Genomic DNA, 27,973 nt, shown 5'->3' with positions numbered 1-27,973 from the left:
TCCATTAGTGCCAAGCTCCTCCTCGAGCAGGTGAGACACTGGCAGCTATAAGTGAGGCATTTGATTCTTCAGGGACTAGCGCTCCATCCCTTCACCTGCTGCCAACATGCATCCTTGCCAGCTGCTCACCCTGCTGTGGTCACTCTTTCTGATCCAGTCGCAAATCGCCCATGCCAGAACACTGAGATTCGTCACCGTGGTAAGGTTCTTTCTGTCCCATTACGCTCAGCTTCTCAAAATCAGGGGCCATTCCTACAGCCACATCCAGAATTACAAGCCCAGTACACCACTACTTTAGTCAGGGTGGGTTTGCATGACCAGGTTGGAGTTTATGTATAAGTGTGCTGGCTGTACAAGTCTATAACATGAATCCTTTGGGTGTAACAGCAAGTAGAGCAGGTGTGTGCAGAAAAGAAAGTAGGGAGGCAGAACCCCAAAAGAAGGAAAGATAAACTCTCTGGTCATCTCTTCCTTTTCAGTTATTCCGCCACGGAGACCGAGCCCCCATTGATACGTATCCCCAGGACCCCCACAAGGAGAGGTCCTGGCCCAATGGCCTACAACAGCTTACTCAGGTGAGTCTCCAGCTGTTCTACTTCCAATGTATATTGTTTATTCATAAAGTGTGCCTTATGGTCAGATGTGATACTTTATGCACCATAGGATAGATTTTCTGTAAGATCTACAATATACACAATATAATCATACTTTATGCATTGAGAGGTGATTTATCTGGATTGTGTACACAGCAGTTTAAGAAGAGTTTATGCGCTGCATGGAATGTTTTGTTTATACTTGAACAAAATCCTGTATTATCAAACCTTATGTACTAAGAAATGATTTATATGGATCATGTATAGTATGAGCAGACCTTATGCACTGTGGATCTTTGTCATGTGTTACAGACAGCATGAGCAGAGAAAATGCACTATGGCAGAGTTTCTCAACACGTGGTACGAGCCACTTGATGGGGTTACATGGCCCTGCGTGGGTCTCCCGCCCCTTTTTCAATGGATGCTGCCACTGGGGATCCCATGCCCTCCAGCTTCATTCCCCTCTCCACCGAAGCTGACCCAGAAGGCTTCCCTCCGATGTCAGAGCTGATGTCAGAGGGAAGCCTTTCAGGTCAGTGGGGAATTCCAGTTACCTCCTACAGGGCCGTCTAGCTGGGATGCTCCATCCTGCCTTCAGCTGCACAGGGCAACGGCTCTTGCACACTGCATGTGGCTGACCTGGAAGCCTTCACTCTGACGTCAAAGGCTTGTGGGTCAGCCACATGCAGCGTGTAAGAGCCGCTGCCCTGTGCGGCTGAAGGCAGAAGGAGCAGACCAGCTGGACAACCCTGAAGGATGCAAGTATGGCCCTGGAGCGAGCAAGTAAGGAAGAGAGGGGACATGATTGTGGGACAAAGGGAAAAAGGAAGGGGTGGGGAAGGAGTGTGTTGGGACATGGGAGGGGCATGAATTTGGGAAAAAGGCTGGAAGACAGGGAGGGGGCATAAACTTGGAACACAGAAGGAAGGGAGGGAGCATGAACATGGGACACAGAAGGGAGGAAGGAAGGGGGCACTAACTTGGGACATAGGAGGGAGGGAATAGAAAGGGAGAATTGTTGGGTATGAGTGTGTGAGTGAGAGGGAAAGAGATGGTGCACATGGGGAAAAGAAAGAGGAAAATTGGACATAGAGAGGAGTGAAGTAGAGATGTATGGTGAAAAGAAGGATGAGAGGGAGAAATGTTGCACATGGTAGTGGACAGGAAACAGAGGGACAGATTGAAGTGGATGTAAGGGGGAGGAATGCTGGACATTATTTGAAGCGCCTTCAAATAATACTGAACACAGCCGCCACTCATTCATAACGGTAAAAAATATGATCATGTTACTCCTTTTTTGATCAGATCACATTGGCTCCCAATTAACCACCGTATCACCTTATAATACACCGCGTTCTCTCCGCTCTACTAACCAAAAGCTCATAGTAGTCCCCTCTATGAAAGTTATCGGAACTCGACGACATATGTTTTCGGTGATGGCTCCGCAACTTTGGAACACTTTGCCCCAATATATGAGAGGAAAATGATCTTAGCCGTTTTAAAAATAACTTAAAAAGTTTCCTTTTTAAAGATGCTTTTAATCCTTAAATTATGTTCAAATCTTAAATTAGTTCCTTCCAGGTTTATACTACTCCCTCCCTAATGTTTTTTCCATCTATGGTTCTTTTTTCTATTTTAAAGCATTGAATTGTAGTTCTATCCCTCCATTCCTTATGTACCGATTAGTTTGTAAGTCTGTCGGTCTAACCCATTATTTTTAAATTTTAAACGATATGTCTAAATATATATTTATCTTTTTTTATTGTAACTCGCTTAGTAAATTAGAATAAGTGATTCATCAAATTAAAATAAACTTGAACTTGATATAGTGATGGAGGGAGAGATGTGACATGGTGCTGCAGAGGGGTGATAAAAGGAGAAATGAGCATGTGGCTGGTGGGCAGTGGTGAAAAAATGCTGCACATGATCCAGGGGATGCAGGAGGGAGAAATGTTGGATGTAGCAGTAGAGGGAGTGGGAGAAATGCCTGGATCTCTCAAGACAGATGGACAGTGAGAGAGGAGACATGTTGCCAATGGGGACAGAGGAGAGAGGAAGAAAAGTTGGACTCATGGAGGGACAGAGAAATTTTGGTTGGGGAACAGAATGAGGTCCGGAGGAGAGAAAGCTGCAGGAGGCAGAAAGAAATAAATATTGGATGCACAGCCAGAAGGAAGTGCAACTAGAGACTCATGAAATCACCAGACAACAAAGGAAGGAAAAATTATTTTATTTTCAATTTAGTGATCGAAATATGTCAGTTTTGAGAATTTATATCTGCTGTCTATATTTGGCACATGTATCTATTGTTCTATAGTTGTTACTGAGGTGACATTGCATGTATTAATAAGATTATAGTGTGTGTATATTAAAAATGAATGGAAAACATTGCATTACAATTAGTACTATGATTATGGGGGTGTGGTCAGGGGGCAGAGCTTGGGTGGGGGTACTTGGTTGATATTTGCTAGACTTAGGGGATACTTGGCTTGAAGTTGAGATACACTACTATGGGATGTTATAGTGTGAGCAGACTTTATGCACTGGGGGTGAGTTATCTCTATCCTACATTACATACAATATGAGCAGAACTGATGCACGGAGGTGTTGATGAATTCACCCTAAATCATGCACATATACCCAAACTGGAAGGTCTTCATCTTCCATGGTTATTGCACACAACTGATTCTCTTCCTCATCTCCAGGAAGGGATGCAGCAGCAGTATGAGCTGGGACAGTACCTGAGGAGGAGGTATTCACATTTCCTTAGCCCTTCGTACCAGAAGCAGGAGGTAACCGCACTCTCAGTCTTAGCTTTCCCTCTAATGTACACAGATGTTTTTATTTTTTTATCATTTCTTAGGCTGGCACTATGTTAGTGGGGGTGGGGCACAGCAGGCTGAATGAAACCGGCAGCTGAATGGGAGAAAAAAATATGAACTGTCCTGCAAACCGGCACAGAAAGAAAAGCACTGCTTTGGGTCTGTTGTTTTGGTTTTTTTTTTTTACTTTAAATTAGAAGGAGCAGACCCCACAGGCACTCAAAACTGTAGTTTTTGCCTGACCGTGGCAAGATATACAGTTGAGGCTCCAGATGGAGAGCTGGGAAAATGGGGGGGAGGGACTCAACCACCCAAGTGTGACACCCCCAAGGTGGAATTGGCCCCCTGTGGGACCCCAGCTCAGTCAAAGAAAATAGGGGGAGATAAGGCCACTACCTAACCTTTCCAACAGACCCTGATCAAGGCCTAAATTTAAGACTGCACAGGCTTACCACCTCTATCTGCTGGAGACAGAACAGACTGGTTTTATGAGGGACTGCCCAGCCCACTTGTACTGTTAGAATTCAGTGTTTTCTCAGTTTCCACCTGCTGGCAGAGGATAGAGTAAACCCGGTCTGGAGGGACAATAAAGAAATCCAACAGGCCAACACTAAACCAGGGAAGAATGCACAGGTTTACCACCTCCACCTGCTGGAGACTGAGAGTAGACAGTGTACTTGGGACTGCACAGCCCACTTGTACTTCAGCCAAAAGTTTGTGTCTCAGTCTCCACCTGCTGGTCATGGTGAGCTATTGCCCATCAGTGAGCTGTGCCGGTCTGGAGAGACGATTAAAGAAGAAAAAGCCATTTCTTAGGCTGGTAGCATGTTGGTGGAGTAGAGAACATCTTCATTAATGTGGCTGGCTGCCAACGTGTGTCAGGCTGGTGCTTGTTTAAAGTTAATAATTATTGCCCGAGTCCAGGCAGACAGGAGACTGGTGGTCAGCTCCCTTTACTTCTCTTCCTTTCCTTTTCAGATCTATGTACGGAGCACAGATTACGATCGCACACTGATGAGTGCACAGGTGAATCTGGCAGGGCTGTACCCACCAAACAGCTCACAGCGTTGGAACCCCGAGATCCGTTGGCAGCCCATTCCCGTCCACACAGTGCCTGTGACCCAGGACCGGGTGGGTGAACTAATGAAAAAAACTTTCACTAGATAACCTCTCTCTCAAGGCATTAAAAGACTCCTTCTTATACCTTCCTTTTTCAGCTCCTGAAATTCCCCATCAAGGACTGTCCCCGCTACCATGAGCTGATGGAGGAAACAGTGCAATTACCAGAGTACCAGGACAAGATGAAGGGATGGAAGGTGAGGCCAAGCATTTTTAAATTTTATTTATTTATATACCACTTCTGTATCCTAAGTGGTTTTACATTCAGATACTTTATCATATTTTTCTATCTGTCCCAGTCAGCTCAAACTCTATCTAGTGTACCTGGGGCAATGTGGGGATTAAGTGACTTGCCCAGGGTCACAAGGAGCAGTGAGGGATTTTAACCCACAACCTCAAGGTGCTGAGGCTGTAGCTCTAGCCACTGCGCCACACACTCCCTACTACATGGATTAGAAGGATAATGTACCATCAGGAGAAGAGCAGATTGAGTGCCTAGATAATGTCCTATTTGGGTCCTCAGGGTAGGCTGGGCGTAAGGACAGGAGAGCTAGGAGAGAACTTTCAGTAAACACTGCCAGTGAACAGAGTAAAGGTGCAACCTCTCTGGACATCAGCATAACACAGGTGGGGCCAAAACTTGCCTAGGTAAGGGGTAAACAGTTGTCCCATCTTTCTGGGTCCCCAGGATTTCATCAATCAGATGGCAAACCACACGGGATACAGCATGGAAGAGGGGATGCTTAGGAAGATCTGGAAGGTGTACGACACGCTGCATTGCCAGGTAAGGCTTTCTGTGGCTGGAACATGTGTAATTGAACCTCAAAGAACAGACTGCCACAGCTAAAAGGATTCTCCACCTTTCTCATCTTCAGAAGATGCACAACCTAAGTCTGCCAGAATGGGCCACACCCGATACACTCCGCACACTGGAAGAGATCTCCACCTTTGAAATCAGGTCTCATGTTAACCTGCACAAAGTCAATGAAAAGGCCCGGCTGACAGGAGGTACAGTTGCCCAACCCTTTCCCAATAGGCAGAGTGAAATGAGGCCGAAAAAAAATTGCATCCTTTGAAGTAATCCTTTGCTAATGAAATCAATGGTTTTGTCAATTCACTGAGCAGTTCAAACAATCCCCCTGAGGTTCTAAGTTTTGATTTCTAAAAAGGTGGCCCTTCTGTAGCTATGGAATGTTGCTACTATTGGGAGAGTTTTTTTTGCTAGATACTTGTGACTTGGATTAGCCACCGTGAAGACTGGGCTGGCTATTCTTATGTATCAGAGTGCAGATTCTACTCCCATACCAAGTCTCAGCTCTCCTCTTGCAGGGATCCTGGTGGATGCAGTCCTCAGGAACTTTACAGAGGTGTTGCAAAGGTCTCTGCCACTTAAGATGATTATGTACTCTGTGGTAAGTGGTCCTCCTTATCAACTGCAGGGCCTCAGTTGTTTTAGTAGGTAAGGATTGAGTGGGGCGATGGAATCTTGTGTCAAATCAGTCTCACGGCACAAAAGATCCCACTATGAGAAAGTCTTATCTTATAGGACTATTTTGGTGTGGTTTTTTTAATGGTTCAGTTAACAGCCTTTTACTTTACAAAGCTATTGTATTTGTGACACAGGAAGACATCTTATATCATTTGTTTACTTTCCAAAAATACTAGGACTGGGGCATACGATGAAGCTACCATGTAGTAAATTTAAAACAAACTGGAAAAAATATTTCTTCCATCTACATATAATTAAACTCTAGAATTTGATGCCAGAGAATGTGGTAAAAGGAGTCAGCTTATCAGGGTTTAAAAAAGATTTGTACAAATTCCTAAAAGGAAAGTCCATGAGCCATTAAGACAGAATTGGGAAAATCTACTACTTATTCCTAGGATAAGCAGCATAAAATCTGCTTTACTCTTTTGGGATCTTGCCAGGTACTTGTGACCTGGATTGGCCACTGATGGAAGCAGGATACTGGGCTTGATAAACCTTCAGTCTGTCCCAGTATGGCACTACTTGTTCTTATGTACTCCACTGCTTCCATGAACGCTCAGAAAGTAAAACTGCTTACCTCTCTTGAATGTGTTCTGTAGACAGCCACACCAGTCCACACTATGAGTGTATACCTGCATCACCCCTCCACTGTCTGCAGAGCTCAAGCATTAAAGGTTCCTGGAAATATTAGAAGTTCCTGAGGGTTCATTACCTCCATTTACACAGGTGTACTACCTTCCCAAGAAAAATCAAATTCAGCAACAGGAAGATAGCCATGGACCAATAGATGTATTATCAGATAAAGAAATGGCTACTTCTGCAACATTAGTGGCAACTTTAGCTCTAACAATGGACAAGAATTGGATTTTGAGACTTTTCTTTAAAAATAGAGCAAAAGAATTTATGGGACTCAAAATACAAATGTTCCCAGATTTAGCCAGGGACACACAACGGCGAAGAAAAGAGTTTCTTATGTTAAAACCGGGAATTATAGCTCTTGGAGCAACTTTTTTCCTACGATATCCATGTAAATGCGTTGTACAATATAATTCCCAAAAATATGTTTTCTTTGAGCCTTACCAGTTGACAACTTTCCTTTCTCTTTCTCGGCTAGAGAGGGAAAAGAATGGAGGAGTATAGAATATTTAAGATGTCCTTACCAGCTGACTTGCATTATTTTCTTTCCGTTTATAATTACATTTTGGATCTTTTGTGGACTTGAGCTGATTTAAGTTAATTGGTATTCCTGAATTTATAATATTGTTGTGGTTTTATTTTCTTGACTTATAGCTTTCTGTACAAGTTTAATCTTGAATTGTATTTTGAAAATTGAATAAAAAAAAAAAAATAAAATAAAAAAAAAGGTTCCTGGAAAGATGGACTGTTGGCACCAGGCCACCACAAGCCTAACAATCTAATGTGAACATTTCCATTCAACTTTAGAGAGGCTCAAGGTAGAGCACAGGATAAAAATGAGACCAAGGAACAAAAATAATAATAAAAGCTAAATTCTTAAACCGAACTCAATGTAGTTGCTTGTAAGCAGCAATAGTAACAAGTTAGTTATTGGAAATTTCATTGAATGTTGAAAACATTTTTATATGATAGATTGTAAAGTTAGTATTTTTTTTAGTTAAAGAACTGTAAGGACATCTTTTTATCCAAGGAATTGTATTTTCCCCATAGGCCTTATTTCCTATGTATTTTGTTATTGTTAAGAGTGATTTGTAGTTTGTTTTTGCTTTATGTATGTTTACATGGAATCCGCTGCGCCTCCAGGCGGTATACAAAGTTTTTAAAATAAATATGTAAATTGCCTTGAACTAAAGGGTATTCGAGCGATTCAGAAATGTTGCATTAAAGCGAAAAGATAACCTTTTACTGCCCTCCTAAATGCAAGATAACACTTAATATCCCATATTTTTTTTTGTGGCAGATTATTCCATAGCTTAGGACCACACCCAATTATCACTCTCCATCTAGTAACCGGTTTTCAAGATGCAACAAACATTACCTTCAATTTGATTTAACATAAGAACATAAGAAATGCCTCCGCTGAGTCAGACCTGAGGTCCATCGTGCCCAGCAGTCCACTCACGCGGCGGCCCATCAGGTCCAGGACCTGTGCAGTAATCTTTTATCTATAGCCCTCTATCCCCTTTTCCAGCAGGAAATTGTCCAATCCTTTCTTAAACCCCAGTACCGTTCGCTGCCCTATAACGTCCTCTGGAAGCGCATTCCAGGTGTCCACCACACGTTGGGTAAAGAAGAACTTCCTAGCATTCGTTTTGAATCTGTCCCCTTTCAACTTTTCCGAATGCCCTCTTGTTTTTTTTATGTTCTGAAAGTTTGAAGAATCTGTCCCTCTCTATGCCCTTCATGATCTTGTAAGTCTCTATCATATCCCCTCTAAGTCTTCTCTTCTCCAGGGAAAGTCTTCTCTTTTCCTGTATAAACCCTGCTTCTCTCAAGTCCATAAGATAGTACAGGGCTGCTTGTGAGACTCATGCTATGTCTCTTGTGAGCCCTTAGGTAAGAAATCCAGGGATTAGAGTATCCCATAAGCCCCACCAGTCAGCTCCCCTGATCAATATCCGAGGTCCCAATCCCCCATTACAGCACTGCCACCTGTGCTCACAGACAGTTACTGAAGTGTGAGCACATGGACCTGTGAATCTGCTCCGACTCATAGAAACGTAGAAAGATGACGGCAGAAAAGGGCTATAGCCCATCAAGTCTGCCCACTCTACTGTCCCACCCCATTAAGTCAGAGTGCTGCTCGACCCACGTAGAGATCCCACATGGATGTCCCATTTATTCTTAAAGCCGAGCACGCTAGTGGCCTTGATCACCTGCACCGGTAGTTTGTTCCAGTGATCCACCACCCTTTCTGTAGAAAAGCGTGTGTGAACTCAGTAAGCCTGATGAATGGACAGGTGGCTGTTTTATGGACTTCTAGAGACTGACGACAAGCTATTTCTTTTCCTAGCACGACACGACCATCATTGCCTTGCATGGTGCGCTCAAGGTCTACAACGAGAAGCACCCCTCCTATGCAGCCTGCCACATCTTTGAGTTCTACCGGGAACCAGACAGGTAGGCAGCCGGCACAGTGCACACTGGAGAAGGAGGAGGGCATGGAGATGCAGAGAAATAATAGCAGACACAACAGGCTGGTACTCAGCTTTATTAGAAGTGGGTGCAGGAGGACCAGGCCCTATAAGGTGGGGGCAGTTCAACACGTTTTGACAATTCTATAATCTTGCCCACATATTTTTCCCACTTACAGTGCATTGGTTAAAGAATACCAACAGTTACCGGTATGTGTATAAGTTAATTGGTAAATTAGCTAACTGGAACTAATTTGCAATTGCACTTTGTTATTCTAGAAATTGCGCAGAAGCTACAGCGTACATGCAAGAGGGAGCTGGAAGGGTCAGGGACATATCTAGTACTTACATGTTAAGACTCTGGACTACTGTCAGTCACCTGCACAAGTGCTACATTTACACCACTGACGTGGTGTAAGCAGCCGTGCCTAAATGCCTACTTACCACCACTATACAATAGAATTCATGCTTAGCACTTCTCAGCAACCTTTTCAAAACAAGCCATTGTGATGCCTGACAGTCCAGCGCTGGATATGTATCTCTATCATAGAGAATGACAGGGAGACTAATTTTTCCCCATCCCCGCAAGAACTCATTTCCTGTCCCATCCCTGCAAGTTCTTTTCCTGCCCCATTCCTGCAAACTCCATCCTCATCTTAACAAAGTGTTCGAGGCTTATGCGGTTAAGGCAGAGCTTACAGGAATGGGACAGCAACAAAACGCTCGGACAAATTTGTCCCCGTGCTATTCTCTACTCTGTCGCTCATCCTCGCTCTTGTCTCCACAGCACTTACAGTGTGGCCATGTTTTACCGGAATGATTCTCGTCGGGAGTCATACGAATTGATCCTGCCTGGCTGCATTTCACCCTGCCCACTCTCTCAATTTGTCAAGCTGACAGCTCCAGTTATCCCAAAGAACTGGGATGAAGAATGCCACAGGCCAGAGCCTGCAGCTAACACTGCAGGTAAAAGGCCAGGGTCAAGAATGGGGAGAAGTGGGGCAAGCAGACAACCTATGAAGACTAGGACACCATACCAGCACCGTAAATCAACACACAGCAGCAGAGGGGACTTTTCTTTTTTAATCATATCTCTTTATTCAGCAACAAACAAAACACCACACCATTGTAAAACAGCAGAACATTTTGATCAATACTTAACTCCAGACTCTGCACAGGGCAGTTTTATGATTGCAATGTATCAGCCATAGAAAAATATGTTGTAAAATTTTTTTTTAATTTCCAACACCTCACTGAGTAGACTTCATAGTACTCCCTTAGATCAGTGTCCCTCCACCCCTACTTCAACAGACCAAGAACCCCCCACGGATCTTAGTTATGAAACCTCAGCAGAATCACTTGCATGCAAGGTGAGCCAAACAGGCTCCCCCCGTGTGTTTTGATTCGCAGCCTGCTTTTGAGGATTCCAACGCCAGTGTGGTGTACATCAGTGAGTAAGATTTGGGTCTGGGAGGGTCTGGCATTATTATGCTCTTTTAAGGTCAGCTTAAAAGTAATTAGCTCACCTCTTTTTTGGTGACATGGCATGACCAATGCAAAACCAGAATATAAGAACGGAGACCAGGAGGTGTTTGCTCTGAATAACGCATGCATAGGTTTCATAACCCTCAACTCTTCCTTCCATCTCTGGGCACTAAAACCTGGTGTAAAGACCAGACATTTTAATGCAGGGGTGTCCAACCTGCGGCCCCGTGAAGGTCAAGGGCTATGCAGTGTTTTCCTCTGCTGCCCCCTGGTGTTTACCTTCTTGCCGGATCCCTCCTCTCTTGCTGCAGTGTTTGCGCATATGTGCGGCCCCAGAAACATTTTCTTTGGCCAATATGGCCCAGGGAAGCCAAAAGGTTGGACACCCCTGTTCTAATGTGAAAATGGGGCTGTTTTGTAAACCCATGTACAGCTTTTAGGAACGCTACAGCCATGTCCCCTTTTCAGTTGGGGAGGGGGGATTAGTAAGGAAAAGGGAATAGGACTTGTATACTTATTTTGTACCTGGGGCAATGGAAGATTAAGTGACTTTCCAAGGGTCACAAGGAGCAACACAGCTCTGCCACAAAGCCACTCGTCACCTATACAAGAGGGCAGGAGAGATGCACATGGCATGTCACTTAACTACAATAACAATGGCTTGTACGCCAATTAATTTACATACGGATATTTGATTTGTGTGCAAGTCATAATGCCATATACAGAATTCAGGGGACAGTGCTTAGCTCGCAAGTACGGTAAGCAAAATAGTCTTAGAAGGGAAGTCTTAACACAGTTGGAAAAATCACTGAGCTGTTTGCCGACACTCATGCTCTGATCTCTCCACAGGAGTAGCCATCACAGCCCTGACAGTGGCTGTTGGGATCCTCGGGGTGACACTCTTAGTACTCGCTGTACTGTACTGGAAGCAAAGAAGGGAGGTTCAGGCTGTGTGATAGGAAGGAGCCAGCCTCTATCATAGTGCAGAGCAATGAGCTATGCACCTGCAGCTATTTCACCAGCTAAAGCCTGGGCATCGGCCCCTGCATGGAGAACTGGGAAGTTGCCATGAGAAAGCACTCCATGCCCAAAGCACCAGACTGATGGCCCCAGCTCTCATGAACAATCCGAACAGTCAGACCAGGGGAGGGGGAGAGAAAGGGGAATATTGTATATATAAAATATATTATATTTTTGAAAAATAGAAGTGTCCTAATTACCTCAGGCTTGCCAGATAAAGGCCTCTGGTGCCCACAAAAGGCTCAGGACAAAGTTCAGTAAACAACCCCTACCATCAGACTCAACACAAGGTTGCCCAGGAGACAGAGTCCTCTGCACCTACACAGGATCTATGAATTTCTCTTTAGTGCTGCTGTTTCATTATTAGCGCAGTTTTCCATATTTGCACATAAAATATATTGAAGGCTGATCCAGTCCACCACCAAGTGTCTCAGACAACTCCCACTCACCTGAAAAAGAAGAGTATGCCAAGATTACCAATAGCACTTGAGTAATCCAAATTCCCCCCTCCCCCCCCCCAATCTCTGAGGCAGATTGCTGGCCCTTGTCCCTCAGTCTCTCTGCATGTCAAGTCACAGAGAGGCACAATCATCCCCAGGGTAATGTAGGAGCCCAGTGCTGACATCAGTGGGACAAAGACACTCCTCTTTCCCTAACAAGGTGAGCTGGATGAAGCTGTGTCTCTTACGTACCTGCAAGACTGCAGAGCCGATCAGCAGGAGCCCACAGGAACTAGGAGAAAACACACACATCAGTTTCCAATGCCCAACAGCTCATGAGATGCTTCTTCCTTGCCTATTCCTCCCACAAAAAAAAATCACCCATTAAACCTCTCACCCGTCCCGTACCCTACTAGGGCCACCTTCTGTCCTCAATGCCCCTCAGTCTCTCTGCGTCTCAAGTCACAGCGATGCACAGACATCTACACAGTGTATTCAGAGCCCAGTGCTCACATCATGGGGGCCTCCCCTCCCTCCATTGGCTAAAATCAGAGGTGCTCACCGTGATACTCACCAAGCTCCCTTGCAAGAACTTTCACCGAGGAGCATGCAATAGAACGATGAGAGGCAGTAACCGGTATCAGCCCTGCGGAAGGCCAACCCTGCCACCTTCTGTTCCCCCTAGAATCACACTAGCCTCTCCTGCTTTCTCTAGAACCACAACTCTCCCCTCCTACCTATTGCCCATACCACCCCCTCCGCCCCGTCTCACTTCTTCTCTGCGGCCGCGTGGAAGAGAGCGAAACGCTTGCGTCGGGGCTTCTTATAGTCCTCCCGGAGGCCCCCCTCTCAATCCCCTGAGCGGTCCCTGGGTCGCCTGTGTGATTTTTATGTCTCTGAGGGTTGTGTAAATGTATTTATGGGGGGGACAGTAGAGCAGTGTAGTTAGTGAGCAGAATGAACCGTTTCATCTTTGTCAAGTCCCCTCTTGTTTTGCCGGTTCTCCGAAGACACGCTCTACTTTATTTAAGGCAATGCATAGGGTGGTACTCCAACTAGGCCCCCTTATGCGTTTCAAGCCTCGCTCTAGCCATCGCAGCGATGTACCAGATTCTACCATTGGCTGAGCTAAGCCGGAGCAATCTGGCCCCGCACTTCTTGTTCTAGATATTTATTAACTCCTCAATTGCTCAGCGTGTGGCTTTAACGTTTCTTGCCAATAAAGTTATTGCATCGAAATCTGACTCCTAGAGTTTGCTTTCTTGGTGTGCATGCGCGCTGTGTTCCCCGACTTTCTGCCAGGCAGGGCAGGATTAATTCAAGTACACTGGGTCCCCTGGCCCTGCCCTGACTATGTCCCGCCCCATTTATTGTTTTCTTATTTACTTCTTTATTTCCACTTGAATTTCTTTCTTTTAATTCAAAACAAACAAAGATTAGCATACCAGTGCAGTTTTTCTTCTAAGCAAACCCCAAACATCTCTAAACAAATCCCCCTTCCTTCCCTTCCCACCTACTTACCCAGGACTTTAATTCTGAACCCTTTCCATTTGCTATTATAAAACCCTTACTTCAAGCTCGGCTGACTTTCTGCCTTCTGACTACGCTGCCGGGTGCCTCTTCTTCTCATCCCCAGCCCAGCAGCGGCAGCAGCCACGGTTTCATCAAGCAGCTACAGGGCAATTGCTAGGCCGACCCACTTCGATAATGCGAGGCAGGCCGGCCTAGCAAAAGCCCCAAGGCTGCCCGGCCCAGCAGATGCAGGGAAGGGAGAAGGGGTACTACTGGACAGGGGGGAGGTAAAAGTAAGGGAGAAGGACTACTGCTGGACAGGGGGAGCAGGGAAGGGGTGCTGCTGGACAGGGGGAGATAAAAGGAAGGCAGAAGGGCTACTGCTGGACAGGGGGGAGGTAAAAGGAAGGCAGAAGGGCTACTGCTGGATGGGGGAGCAAGGAAGGGATGCTGATGGACTGGGGGAGAGACAGAAAGAAAGAAAGGCAGACAGGGGGCATGGAGAGAGACAGAAAGAAAGACAGGGGCCAGGGAGAGAGACAGAAAGAAAGAAAGACAGACATACAGAAAGAAAGAAATGCCCAAGTCTACACATCTATTCTAGCACCCATTAATGTAACGGGCTAAAAAACTAGTATGTATATAAAAGTGTTCAAATATATTGTAAGGCAGTAATAGTATCCGAAATATGTCTATATTAATAACCAAGTTTACAATGCCTCTAAATAGCCTCACTCTGTGTCGACCAACTGTAACCCATACGTATGTATAAACAACCAAATCTGTAACTCCTAGTACCTTCCACTCCATGTATACTCTTGTTCCACTCCTAAATATTTGTTTACATCTTTTTGGATATCACTTTTCCTGTATCAATCCAGGTACACTTATTTTTTGGTCCATTTTTTTTTTTGTACAGCTTTTGTACTGTGGATTCTTCCCCTTTTTTTTCTTTGTTTGGAATTAGAAAAAGTACAGAGAAGGGCAACCAAAATGATTAAGGGGATTGCAGAACTCCACTTTGAGGAAAGCTAAAGAGCTGAGGACTCTTTATCCTTGTAACTCCTGCAGACCTCACGGATCTCATTGGAGTGGAGTAAGATGAGAATACATGGGGTGAGTGATATCTGTGGGGTTCACAGGGATTAGACCCCATGCCACAGCCGCTTTCTTTTTAAGGTCATGTGGTAGACATCCGCAAGGTTCATGAAATCTTCATTTACAGGTCTGTCAGAGATAACATGAAATTACAAATGACAACTGTCAAACCCAAGGTAAACAGATTTTTAAGGGTGTGCAGTTAAGATCCACGAGGTCCATGTTTTATCTAGCTCCCTCCAGGCAGAAGGAACATTTACACACATTTTAGATCCAACTCCTGCACCACCAAGCTGCTGCAAGCTGACACTCACCTTAGACTCCGTCCATAATTAAACTTTTACAATTCAGCAGCTTCTTATTTCTGTTTGGGAAGCAAGAGGTGCTAGTAGGGGGCTGGAATAATGCAGGGCACTGATGAGCCAGGGGACCTGAGGGAAAGAAGGGGAAGGAGGGTACAGCAGAGCGAAATGGGGAAAGAGAACTGAGAGGTGCTGCTTAAGTAAGGAGAGCTAAAGAGGGATCAGCAGAGCCCAGTAAAGAACAAGGAGGGGGACCAGAAGAGTCAAGGTGGGGAAAGAACTCGGAGGATGCAAATGAAGGCTAGGAACGGTAGTGCAGGAGGGGGCAGCAGTGCTGGAGTGCAGACGGTAGCATGAGAGGGTTCAGCAGAGATGGGGTGGAGCGGGTAACATGAGAGAGTGCAGCAGTGCTTCGGCAGGGAGGGTAATGCAGGAGAAAGTGGCAGAGCTGGAGTACTTTTCGCCCTATTTTTAGAGCTCTCAGCTGTCAGTTGGAATGTAGCAGAGACACAGAGGCTGCGGATCACCTAAATGCTTCCAGATACCAGTCAGTGAGATTGTATTCTACTTGTGTACCTCTCCTCTTCCTGGTAGGAGACCCCTGGAGATATCAGGCAGTGTGTGAAGTTGAGAGGTCCCTCGTTTTCAGCAGAGGGGTGTAAACCCTTTCTTTGGAGGCAGGGGATGAGTGTGCCTCTGCATGCAACACTGAGAGTCCCCTCTAGCAGTGCCCCGGCCCTGTGAGTCACTGCTGCATTTCCAGCATATTTATTTGGCACAATGTTCTGTGGAAACATTTTGTAACCTGCTGCTTGTTGTGTTGTGGTATAAATTAAACTCGTAGTTTGCTTCCACATTCCAGCCCCATTTTCTATTCTCACTGGAAACACTTAAGAACATAAGAATAGCCTTACTGGGTCAAACCAATGGTCCATCAAGCCCAGTAGCCCGTTCTCACGGTGGCCAATCCAGGTCACTAGTACCTGGCCAAAACCCAAGGAGTAGCAATATTCCATGCTATCGATACAGGGCAAGCAGTGGCTTTCCCTATGTCTTTCTCAATAACAGACTATGGACTTTTCTTCCAGGAACTTGTCCAACTTTTCTTAAAACCAGCTACGCTATCTGCTCTTACCACATTCTCTGGCAAAGCATTCCAGAGCTTAACTGTTCTCTGAGTGAAAAAAATTTCCTCCTATTGGTTTTAAAAGTACTTTCCTGTAACTTCATCGAGTGTTCCCTAGTCTTTGTAATTTTTCAAAAATCGATCCACTTGTACCCATTCTACTCCACTCAGGATTTTGTAGACTTCAATCTGAAGAGCCCTAACCATACAAGAGGAGTTCCATCCCCTTTACCATCTTGGTCGCTCTTCTTCGAACCTTTTCTAGCGCCACTTTAGCTTTCTTGAGATGAGACCAGAATTGAACGCAATATTCCAGATGAGGCTGCACCATGGAGTGATACAGGGGCATTATAACATTCTTTGTCTTATTAACCAATCCTTTTTTTAATAATTCCTAGCATCCTGTTTGCTTTTTTGGCTGCCGCCACACATTGGGCGTAAGGTTTCATCATATTGTCTACGATGATACCCAGATCTTTTTCTTGGGCGCTAATCCCCAAGGTGGACCCTAGCATCCAGTAACTGTGATTCAGGTTATTCTTCCCAATACGCATCACTTTGCATTTGTCCACATTAAATTTCATCTGCCATTTGGACACCCAGTCTTCCAATTTCTTAAGGTCTGCCTGCAATTTTTCACAATCCGCAAGTGTTTTAACAGCTTTGAACAGTTTATTGTCATCTGCAAATTTAATCACCTTACTCGTTGTTCCAATTTCCAGATCATTTATAAGAACATAAGCAGTGCCTCTGCTGGGTCAGACCAGAGGTCTGCTCATGCGGCAGCCCATCAGGTCCAGGACCTGTATAGTAATCCTCTATCTATACCAGTGGTCTCAAACTCGCGGGCTACATGCGGCCCTCCAGATACTATTTTGAGGCCCTCGGTATGTTTATCGTAATCACAAAAGTAAAATAAAACAGTTTCTTGATCATATGTCTCTTTAGCTATAAATTACAATATTATTATTAATAATATTGTAATTCAAGGAAGGAACGATTGGATAAATTCCTGAACGATAGGTGGATTGAAGGATACAGATAGAGGTAGAGATAGGTTTTAGACAGAGTATGGATAGAAGGATAAAAGGGATTAGAGAAGGATCACATTACAGGTCATGGGCCTGATGGGCCACCGCGGGTGCGGACTGCTAGGCACGATGGACCTCGGGTCTGACCCAGCGGAGGCAACTTCTTATGTTCTTAAGAGTTTTACTTTATGTAAAACTGTCATTTCTTTAATAAGACATTAAATATTTTTTTCTGAGGCTCTCCAAGTACCTACAAATCCAAAATGTGGCCCTGCAAAGGGTTTGAGTTTGAGACCACTGATCTATACCCTTCCATCCCCTTTTCCTTCAGGAAATTATCTAATCCTTTCTTGAACCCCAGTACTGTACTCTGTCCTATCACACCCTCTGGAAGCGCATTCAAGGTGTCTACCACCCTTTGGGTGAAAAAGAACTTCCTAGCATTGGTTCTGAATCTGTCCCCTCTTAATTTTTCCAAATGCCCTCTCGTTTTTGTAGTTCTTGAAAGTTTGAAGAATCTGTCCCTCTCCACTTTCTCAATGCCCTTCATGCTCTTATAAGTTTATATCATATCCCCTCTAAGCCTCTGCTTTTCCAGGGAAAAGAGCTCCAGTTTCTCTAATCTTTCAGCACATGAAAGGTTTTCCATACCTTTTATCATTACATTACATTACATTACAGATTTCTATTCCGCTTGTGCCTTGCGGTTCTAAGCGGATTACAAATTAGGAGACTGGACAATTTCAGGAATATTACAGTACATAGAATCAGGAATGTATCAAGTTACAATTGTTAGTCTGGAAGTTTCCAGGAGAAATTTAGAGCACATAGTAGATAAATAGTAGGTTGATGAAGTGAGTTGTACAATGTTTAGGTATAGTTATGGTGGGGTGTTCGTGTGTGTATTTTCTAGTGCTATGTTGAGGTTAAGATGATGGAAAGTATTTTTTGAAGAGATGAGTTTTGATTTCTTTTCGGAATTCTTTTATGTCTATTGATTTGATCAGTAGATTGGAAATGGTAGTGTCAATTTTTATCAAACGTGTCGCTCTCTTCTGGACCCTCTCGAGTATCGCCATATCCTTCTTTAGGTACGGCGACCAATATTGGATGCAGTACTCCAGATGCGGGCACACCATTGCCCGATACAATGGCAGGATAACTTCTTTCGTTCTGGTTGTAATACCCTTCTTGATTATACCTAGCATTCTATTTGCCTTCTTAGCGGCCGCTGTGCACTGTGCCGACGGCTTCATCGTCTTGTCCACTATTACCCCCAAGTCCCTTTCTTGGGTACTCTCACATAATAACAGCCCTCCCATTGTATAGCTGTACTTCAGGTTTCTGTTTCCCTTATGCAAGACTTTACATTTCTCTACATTGAATTTCATCTGCCATCTCGTCGCCCACTCCCCTAGTTTGTTCAGGTCCCTTTGTAAATCTTCGCAGTCCTCTTTAGTCCTAGCCCCACTAAATAGTTTGGTGTCGTCTGCGAATTTTATTACTTCGCACTTCGTCCCTGTTTCTAGATCATTTATAAATACATTGAACAGCAGCGGTCCGAGCACCGATCCCTGCAGAACTCCACTCGTGACTCTCCTCCAGTCCGAGTAGTAGCCCTTCACTCCTACCCTCTGCTTCCTACCTGCCAACCAATTCTTGATACATCTGTGTACGTCTCCTTCCACCCCATGGTTCTTCAGTTTCCGAAGTAGGCGTTCATGGGGTACCTTGTCAAAGGCTTTCTGGAAATCTAAGTATACAATGTCTATGGGGTCCCCTTTGTCCATCCGTTAAATAGCACCGGTCCCAGTACAGACCCTGCGGCACTCCATTGTTTACTCCATTGAGAAAAATTACCATTTAACTCTACCCTCAGTTTTTCTATCCGATAACCAATTCCTAATCGTGAGGAACTTTATCAAAAGCTTTCTGAAAATCTAGATATATCAACTGTCTCACCTTTATCCACATGTTTAGTCACACCTTCAAAGAAGTCAAACAAATTGGTGAGGCAAGATCTCCCTCGGCTGAACCCATGCTGGCTCCGTCTCATTAAATCATGTTTGTTTACGTGTTCCACAATTTTATTTTTTATAATTGTTTCTACCATTTTTCCCGGCACTGAAGTGAGGCTTACTGGTCTGTAATTTCCCAGATCTTTCCTAGAGCCCTTTTTAAAAATTGGCGTAACATTGGCCACCCTCCAATCTTCACCCAACAGTGCTCCTCTTATTGCCTTATGCTGGGCGCTCACTGGAAACCACCTCCCCCAACACTGCTCCTCCTTTCATTCTACACTGGGCACTCACTGGAAACCATTATCCACACCACTGCTCTGCCAGCCTACACTGAGTGATCACTGGAAACCACCCTCCCCAAAACTGCTCCTACTTTCATCCTACACTAGGCACTCACTGAAAACCACCTCCCTCAACACTGCTTTCCAGCAGCCTTACACTGGGTGTTCACTGGAAACTACCTCTCCCAACACTGCTCCTCCTTTCATTCTACACTGGGCACTCACTGGAAACCACCTTCCACATCACTGCTCCGCCAACAGCCTACATTGGGCACTCACTGGAAAACAACACTTCCCCAACACTGCTGTTCCAGCAGCCCTAAACTGGGTGTTCACTAGAAACCACCTTACCCAACACTGCTCTGCCAACAGTCTACATTGGGTGATCACTGGAAACCACCTTCCCCAACTCTGCTCCTCTGACAGATGACACTAAATTATTTAAGGTTGTCAAAACAAATGACCTAGAAAACTTACAGGAAGACCTTAGGAAATTGGAAGACTGAGCATCCAAATGGCAGATGAAATGTAATGTGGACAAAGGCAAAGTGATGCACATTGGGAAGAATAATCCAAATCCTTATGCTAGGGTCCACCTTAGGGGGTCAGCGTCAAAGAAAAAGATCTGGGTGTCATTATAGACAATACACTGAAACCTTCTGCCCAGTGTGTGGTGGCAGCCAAAAAAGCAAAGAAGAGGCTAGGAATGATTAGAAATGGGATGGTAAACAGGACTAAGAATGTTATGATGCCTCTGTATTGCTCCATGGTGCGACCTTGAGTATTCCACATGGTTCTGGTCACCATATCTCAAAAAGGATATAGGGAAACTAGAAAAGGTTCAAAGAAGAGCGACCAAGATGATGAAGGGGATGGAACTCAACTCGATTTTTATCTTTCCCTGCAGTGCAGTAACAGTTGGGTGAGTTGGGAAATGTATTCAAATCCTGACTCTTCCACTGACACTTCTTTTGACCTTGGGCAAATCACTAGAGCCGCTAATGCAAGGTCATGCATATAGGGAAAAAGAACCCGCTGTTCAGCTATAAATTGGGGGGGGGGGTATTGTTGGGAGACAGCAGACTCGAGAGAGACTTGGGTGTGCTGGTGGATGCATCACTGAAGCCATCTGCACAGTGTGCGGCAGCCTCGAAAAAAGCCAACAGGATGCTGGGCATCATAAAGAAGGGCATAACAACCAGAACACAGGAAGTCATCATGCCACTGTATCGAGCGATGGTGCGCCCACATCTGGAATACTGCGTTCAGTATTGGTCGCCGCACCTCAAGAAGGACATGGCGGTACTTGAAAGAGTCCAAAGGAGAGCAACGAGAATGGTAAGAGGGCTGGAACACTGCCCATACGCCGAGAGGCTGGATAGGCTGGGGCTCTTCTCTCTGGAGAAAAGGAGGCTCAGGGGAGATATGATAGAAACTTTCAAGATCATGAGGGGCATAGAGAGGGTGGATAGGGACAGATTCTTCAGACTGAAGGGGACAGCTAATACGAGGGGGCATTCTGAGAAACTGAAGGGAGATAGGTTCAAAACAAACGCAAGGAAGTTTTTTTTCACCCAGAGGGTCGTGGACACTTGGAATGCATTACCGGAGGAAGTGATCAGGCAGAGTACGGTCCAGGGATTCAAACAGGGATTGGACGGATTCCTGAGGGATAAAGGGATCATGGGATACTGAAGGAGGAGCTGGGATGTAACACAAGTATAGAAAGTTAACCAGGTAATGAGTAAAAACTAACCAGGTCGTGCATGTGAAAGACCGGAGGGCTAGGGCTTCGATAGGAAGGCAGGACTTAAATGGGAAGCCAAGGTGGCAAGGGAGCCCCTTCTGATGATTCTGACAGGTCGTGACCTGTTTGGGCCGCCGCGGGAGCGGACTGCTGGGCAGGATGGACCTGTGGTCTGACCCGGCGGAGGCACTGCTTATGTTCTTATGTTCTTAATGCCTCAATCTACACCTTGAGCAAGAAGAGAACCCCAATGTTGCAGACCTATTCTCCTTCCTACATCGATTGGCTTTACCAAGCCCCCCCAAACCACAACACACAATAAAGGTCACCAACTTGACCTGATCACTTTCCTTTCCAACACCCCCACTACTCCTAACATAAGCCTCACTGAACAAAATTGGTCTAACACCCCTTGGTCAGACCACCTCCTGTGTCAGTTCGAACTAGCCTGGCTCAAAAAACTACCAGACAGGAAACCCATGCCCAACCATACAAAGACAATGATCTGGACAAGAGAAAAAAATTAATCCAGCAGATTTCTGGTCACATTACACCCTCATTTCTAACTCCGACCCAGACCCCAACTTCTACCTAGACTGGAAAAACTTCAGCAATCAAGTCCTAAATACCATCGTACCCCTAAGACTTCGCAAGAAAACCCCTTGGCCCTCAAACAGCTGGTTTGACGCGGATCTCTTAGCCATAAAACGCGAAGTACGGAAACTTGAAAGAACATGGCGTAAATCAGGGACTGACAACGATAGACTCAACTGGCGACTGAAAGTCAACGAATACAAAAGATTGATCAACGAAAAACGCAGTAAACATTACTCCCAACTAATCAATTCCCCTTCTCTAAATAGTAAAGCGCTCTTTAGAATAGTCAACTCCCTCCTAGACACAGATTCACACAAACGCTCCTGCTCTGACCTCCCACCCCCTGCTACAACCCTAGCAGACCATTTTGCCAACAAAATTCACACCTTAAAATCGTCTCTTATAGCCCCCAGCCCTGAGCCAATATTCAACCTTCCTGCAACAGACACAATAGGTTCAATTACAGACATGACCTGGAGCTCCTTCGAAAGCCCAGACTGGAACCTCTTTCTCAATCTCTACTCAAAATATGCTAACTCCAACTGCCTATTAGACAACTGCCCACCCACTATCATGAAATCCACTCCCCCCCTCATTCAAAGATGACGTCTTCAATTGGGTCTCACTATGCCTGTCCACAGGTCACTTCCCGACTGAACTTGGCCACATTCTTGTCTCCCCCCGCCTCAAAAACAACAAGGAACCTATCTCCTCCACCGCCAACTACAGACCCATCGCCAACATCCCACTCTTCCAAAAACTCATGGAAGGCCTTATTAACCACGACCTCATGAACTACTTAGAAAAGTTCCACATCCTTCACGACTCCCAATCCGGCTTCCGCACAAACCACAGCACAGAAACTGTCCTAGCTGCTCTGACCAACTACCTCCTCCACCTGTTCTCACTGGGCAAAAGCGCCCTAGTACTCCAATTCGACTTAAGCAGCGCCTTCAATCTGGTCGACCACAATATCCTGCTCAACTGCCTTGACTCGATCGGCATTACCGGCCAAGTACTAAACTGGTTCTCAAGCTTCCTAACTAACATTTCTTTTCAAGGATGCCTTTGAAAACTAATTTTAATATCCTACAACCCCATTAAATTTTATCTTATTATATTTTGTTATTTTGTTAACCTTCTGTATTTTTCCCTTAATGTTTTCTCTTTACTTTAAAGATTTGTATTTCATTCCTCCTTACCTAATGTTATGAGTATGTTAAATTAATTGTAATTTTGTATTTTTTTTTTAAGTACTTTTATTTATTGTATTGTCACCCAACAAATGTAATTTTAAACTGTACATCGCTTAGAAGTATGATTAAGCGATTAATCAAAAAACCTATTAAACTTGAAACTTACCAGGTCCACAGCAATGGAACCTTCTCCCATCACTGGCGCAACCCCTGTGGAGTCCCACAAGGCTCCCCTCTATCCCCCTCCCTTTTTAACATTTACTTGGCCCCCCTGGCATGGACACTTGCTGACTTAAACCTAAAATCATTCATATACGCAGATGACATCACCATTATCATTCCCCTTACTTCATTCACACAACAGACGGAACAACTCACCTCCTCCGTCCTCACCAAGCTAGAACTATGGACCTCACAATTCAAATTAAAACTGAACACCGAAAAAACCAAAATTTTCCTGGCAAGTCCTAACCATAAACTTACAAACACCTCCCTGAAATTGAACGGCCTAGATTATCCTATCAACCCCACCATAAAAATCCTTGGAGTCCTCCTAGACAGATGCTTGACCTTCGAAGATCATACCAGTGCCCAGGTCAAAAAATGTTTCTACTCCCTCTGGAAACTTCGCACCATTAAACGCCACTTCGACCACCTCTCCTTCCGTCTTCTAGTGGTCCAGTCACTAATCTTAAGTATACTGGACTATTGTCACATCATATACCTGGGATCCTATAAAAACACCATCAAACGTTTAAGAATAGTTCAAAATGCTGCTGTCCGCCTCATCTTTGGCCTCAAAAAATATGACCACGTTAGCCCCTATTACACTAAACTCCACTGGCTGCCGGTGGAGGCAAGGATCATCTTCAAATTCGCCTGCCTCTGCTTCAAAACCCTAGCAGGCTCTTCTCCAATCTACCTATCCAAGCACCTTGAAATTGCTGGCCCCTCTCGTACACGAAACACCTACCTGTTCTCTTTTCCTTCCCTGAAAGGCTGCCTCTACAAGAAATTTCTCGACAGATCCCTTGCATTCCAAGCGGGCAAATGGAACAAATGCCTCACAGCACTCATCTCCAATTCCCCCCCTACCAAATGTTCAGGAAGTCAATCAAAACCCCCCCCCCTCTTCCTTGCCTCCTCCTCGGACCTTGACTTACCTCAGACTCTCGACTCCTCCAATCCTGTCAGCCACCAAATGGCTTAACAAAATGGATCACCCTATCCAACTAATCACCTCTTCTTTGTTACCTCCCTTACTAAATGCCTCTGCTCTGCTTTATCGAACTCCGCAGTATATATCACGGCCGTATGTAACACTACTGTATGAACTCCGCTACATATATGCAACTTACAGCAAATGTAACTTCTCTGCAATTGTAACCGACCTGAAAAATAACTTCACCGTAAATGTAGCGTCGCCAAAAATGTAAATGTAGCTATGCCAAAAAACAAAAAAAAAGTGTAACTTCGCTGTAATGTACAGTCTTTTCATCTGTTAACCGCATAGAACTTCCATGGTAATGCGGTATACAAAAATAAAGTTATTATTATTATTATTATTGTGTACAAAACTCAGATGTAAGCCCCCCAGGGCAGGTAGGGACCTCCAGGACCTGAACGGTAACTTCTCTTGTGAAGTAATTAAATCTCAAGTCCGTGTCCAGATCTCCTCTCCCTTTCCCGAATGCCATCTTTCTCTTGGCTCTACAGTACCACCCAGCCTCAAATCCTGCAGCAAAGGGGGACAAAGTGAACATCCGAGCAGACATTCCTCTGGCATGAGCCTGCACTCTCCATTCTGCCCCTCTTGCGGTTAGGGTTAAAGATGGCACTGCTGGTCTAGCTAGTATTCATTTATGGTATAACTGAACTGCAGACTCTAACCCTGGGCAGGGAAGGGCAGGGCTGCATATGCACCTCAGCGCTGCCTCTTATGTATTTCCCAACCCCACTCCAGCTAGCTGGGGGGGAGATAGGGGAGAGGAGGAGTTACTGAAGGATTCTCTTTAATTGTCAGCAGCAAAGCAAGAGGCCGGGATTGTGTCAGTACCGTTAGCTACTCCTCCCATATCCCCCTCCAGCACCACCACCACTGCCCCAAGTCAACCTTAACTTCTGCCAGCTGGCCACAAGTCATCAAAGAAGACAGGGACTGAGAGAGACGGTCAGACTGCATACACAGCCTCCTTTGGTAAGCTACTCACTCTCTTTTCCCAGCGACCGGAGAACTGGCAGGGGCTAAGAAGCTTTGCAGAGATAGACCGAGGGGTATCCGCCAGCCTCTGTTCTGCCGCACAAGATACAGCTGGGAAATGTTCCCTTATAGCATGACCAACTGTACAGACTACTAAAATGAGGGAACCATGGACCCCCCAGAATTACTTCTGGCTGCAGGAGACCAGCTGTTGCTGCGTGGCACTTTCCATAGCCCTCCCTCCTTTTCCACCCCCCGGGACCAGGACATTAAATCCTTCAAAATGCAAAAAGGAGCAGACAGATCCAGTTTCAGGATACTTCAGCACAGCTGGGACTGACAAAAAAAAAAAAAAAAAGAGCAGAAAGCAGTTCAGAGATGAACATGGAGAAAGAAAAAAGGGCAGAGCAGGACAGTTTGGAGAGAGCCAGTATGATAGCTGACTGGTATTTCCATCATAGCAAAAGAGAGAAAGGGGGGATGGGAGGGATGGAGGACTGGGTGGCGCTTGGAGCAAGTGGATGTGGCAGGGGAGGTTTGGCTTGAATAGATTTTCCTTGATCACCCTTAATTACATGAGGTATGGGACAAATAGGGGGGCTGTGGGAACAGGGTTGTGACAGCCTCCCCTACCCCCCATGTCCATCCTCTGTGGCACCTGCAGCCAGGGAACCAGCTCATCAGCAAAAGGATATATGGCAGGGGTCAAAAGGAGATAAACATTAAATAGCATGCAGTTAGCGTGTGCTGACAAGAAATTTGCACCAAATGCTTTCACGTGTTTTGCTGTAAGCCTTTTTCCCCCCATCCTAAGTGCATATGGTCTCCAAATTAGACTATTTTTTTGTTTGAATTGCTTGAAGGGGATATGATTGAGGTCTCCAAAATCCTGAGTGGTGTAGAACCGGTACAAGTGAATCGATTTTTCACTCTTTCAAAAAGTACAAAAAGCAGGGGGACACTCAATGATATTCCATGGAAATACTTTTAAAACAAATATAAGGAAATATTTTTTTTACTCAAAGAATAGTTAAGTTCTGGAACTCATTGCTAGAGGATGTGATAACAGTGATTAATGTAAATGGGTTTTAAAAAAGGTCTGGCCAAGTTCCTCGAAGAACAGTTCATAGTGTGCTACTGCTTGTCCTGGGATCAGTAGCAGGGAATGTTGCCACTATTTGGGTTTCTGTCAGGTAGTTGTGACCTGGATTGGCCACAGGGCCCTTACAGAAACAGAAGACTGGCCTAGATGGACTGGGCTAGATGGACCTAGTACAGCTGTTCTTATGTCTTTGGAAAACAGATTATTTGTGTTTTCTTCTATACACCTTAATAACAATTTAAGGTGGCAAGAGTTAATTATGTATTTAAATAGAAGAAGGAAGTTAAAAACATAAGGACATAATAGCCACATTGAGTCAAACCAAGGCCCATTGAGCCCAGTGTCCTGTCAATAACAGTGACCAACAGTCTGGGTCACAAGTACCTGACAAATCCCAAGCAGTAGATCTATTGGCCATAGTTTATCTCCAGGGATGAGAAATGGGTCTCCCAATTCTACCTGACTAATCATTTCTATTGACTTTTTCTCCAGGAACATATTCCCAATCCTACATCCTCCTGCAATAGTCTTGTTCTTAGTTTCATGAAGTATCCTAAACCAGCCGCTCCCTATTTATCCATCCACCCCCCACGCCCGATAATTTTATGAACTTCTCTCATTCTCTTTCTCCAAGCTGAGGATCCCTAACCTCTGTAGCTTCTTTTTCTACTCGTGCCATTCACAGATGTACCAGAGACTTAAACAGAGGCATGATGCTGTTCTTAGATTTGTTCTCCTGTCCTTTTTGGAGAATCTCTAACATTTCTATTTGCCTTTTAAGCAGCTGCCATGCACTTTGCTGAAAATGTCAACAGTGACTCCAAGATCTTCCTCTTGGCTGGTGACGCCTAACTCAGAACCCAGCATATTGCCCATATATTCGAAGATTTTTCCCTGCCGTTCAAATGTCTGGTCTCCTAGTCTCACAATTCCTCCTGCGGTTCTTCACAATCCTCAGCCAGTTTGACAATTTTGAATAATTTTGTATCATTTGTAGCTCTTATCACCTGGCTCTTCATTCCCATCTCCAGATCACTTAGGAATATGTTAACAGCACAGGTCCCGGTGCAGTAGTAGATCTCTGTTCACTGTCATTAACCAATTTCTGATCCACAAAAAGACACAGTCTCCTATTCCATGACTTTAATTTCCAAAGGATCCTGAGAAGTAGTGCGCTGGCACTAGAGATTACTAGTATGCACTGATGTTGGTGCTTAACTTAACACCTTGACTGTGCAAAATAGTACCAGGCCCTCTGTGTATACAAAGTCATCAAATCTAAATTCAGGTTACTGCTGGTTCTCATTTTTCCTGCCTGTCTTCAGCTTTTATTTCTCTGAGCAGCATGAAGCTGGGGGAGCTGGTTCCTGAGTTCTCAGTGGGCAGGCCCCCTTCTGTGCCAAAAGCAGGGATTTGGGGAGGCCAGGGCTCCTGGAGAGGGCGTGGTGTCAGAACTGGGCACTTTCCCCTGACTGCTCCTTGTGTCCAGCTGCCACCGCCTCCTCTCTGTGACTTATTACCCCTCTGTGCTGGGATGAGAAGAATTCCTCTTGCCAGCTGGATTTTCCACTAAGGGGAATAAACAGAAGCGTCTCTTTCATGCTGCAATTCCTTCCCTCCTCTCTTGAAGCCAGCAGACTCCCTGACATGACAAGAAAACAGAGAGCTTGCCAAGGAAGAAC

The 27,973-nt window shown here is 45.0% G+C and overlaps 2 protein-coding genes, 1 long non-coding RNA gene and 2 other non-coding genes across 8 annotated transcripts in view; 2 read left to right on the top strand and 3 right to left on the bottom strand.

The window, feature by feature from the left end:
- The first annotated feature begins 106 nt into the window (after window positions 1-106).
- On the top strand, window positions 107-10,181 carry LOC117368685 (testicular acid phosphatase homolog). The gene is made up of 11 exons (XM_033962410.1): window positions 107-199; window positions 480-575; window positions 3,299-3,385; window positions 4,394-4,546; window positions 4,633-4,731; window positions 5,223-5,318; window positions 5,410-5,542; window positions 5,864-5,946; window positions 9,013-9,119; window positions 9,921-10,099; window positions 10,174-10,181. The coding sequence occupies exons 1-11, from the start codon at window positions 107-109 to the stop codon at window positions 10,179-10,181; spliced, it is 1,134 nt and encodes a 377-aa protein (XP_033818301.1).
- A 16-nt stretch (window positions 10,182-10,197) lies between these two features.
- LOC117368513 lies at window positions 10,198-12,844 on the bottom strand. The gene is made up of 3 exons (XR_004540968.1): window positions 12,653-12,844; window positions 12,331-12,370; window positions 10,198-12,087 (listed from the first exon to the last, which is right to left on the bottom strand). It is a non-coding gene; the product is annotated as an uncharacterized LOC117368513 (long non-coding RNA).
- LOC117368748 lies at window positions 12,183-12,274 on the bottom strand. Its single transcript, XR_004540998.1, has one exon. It is a non-coding gene; the product is annotated as a small nucleolar RNA SNORD88 (small nucleolar RNA).
- Window positions 12,513-12,604, bottom strand: LOC117368749. The gene has a single exon (XR_004540999.1). It is a non-coding gene; the product is annotated as a small nucleolar RNA SNORD88 (small nucleolar RNA).
- Window positions 12,845-15,239: 2,395 nt separating the features above from the next.
- LOC117367847 (protein kinase C and casein kinase substrate in neurons protein 1-like) overlaps window positions 15,240-27,973 on the top strand; it is a 46,398-nt gene continuing 33,664 nt past the window's right edge. Inside the window, exon 1 of one of the 4 annotated variants that reach the window (XM_033960872.1) lies at window positions 15,240-15,258. Coding sequence is in view for 1 of the 4 variants with exons in the window: in XM_033960870.1 (XP_033816761.1) it covers window positions 15,522-15,537 (16 nt within the window). In the remaining 3 variants the exon portion in view is untranslated. Of the gene's footprint in view, window positions 15,259-15,480; window positions 15,538-15,711; window positions 15,731-24,991; window positions 25,187-27,973 lie in introns of those variants that run through there. The other 3 variants (XM_033960870.1, XM_033960873.1, XM_033960871.1) reach the window with 3 other exon arrangements.

This window comes from Geotrypetes seraphini, chromosome 10 (genome assembly GCF_902459505.1).
Source record: "Geotrypetes seraphini chromosome 10, aGeoSer1.1, whole genome shotgun sequence".
Lineage (NCBI taxonomy): Eukaryota > Metazoa > Chordata > Amphibia > Gymnophiona > Dermophiidae > Geotrypetes > Geotrypetes seraphini.
This window is presented reverse-complemented; position numbering and strand designations above follow the sequence as displayed.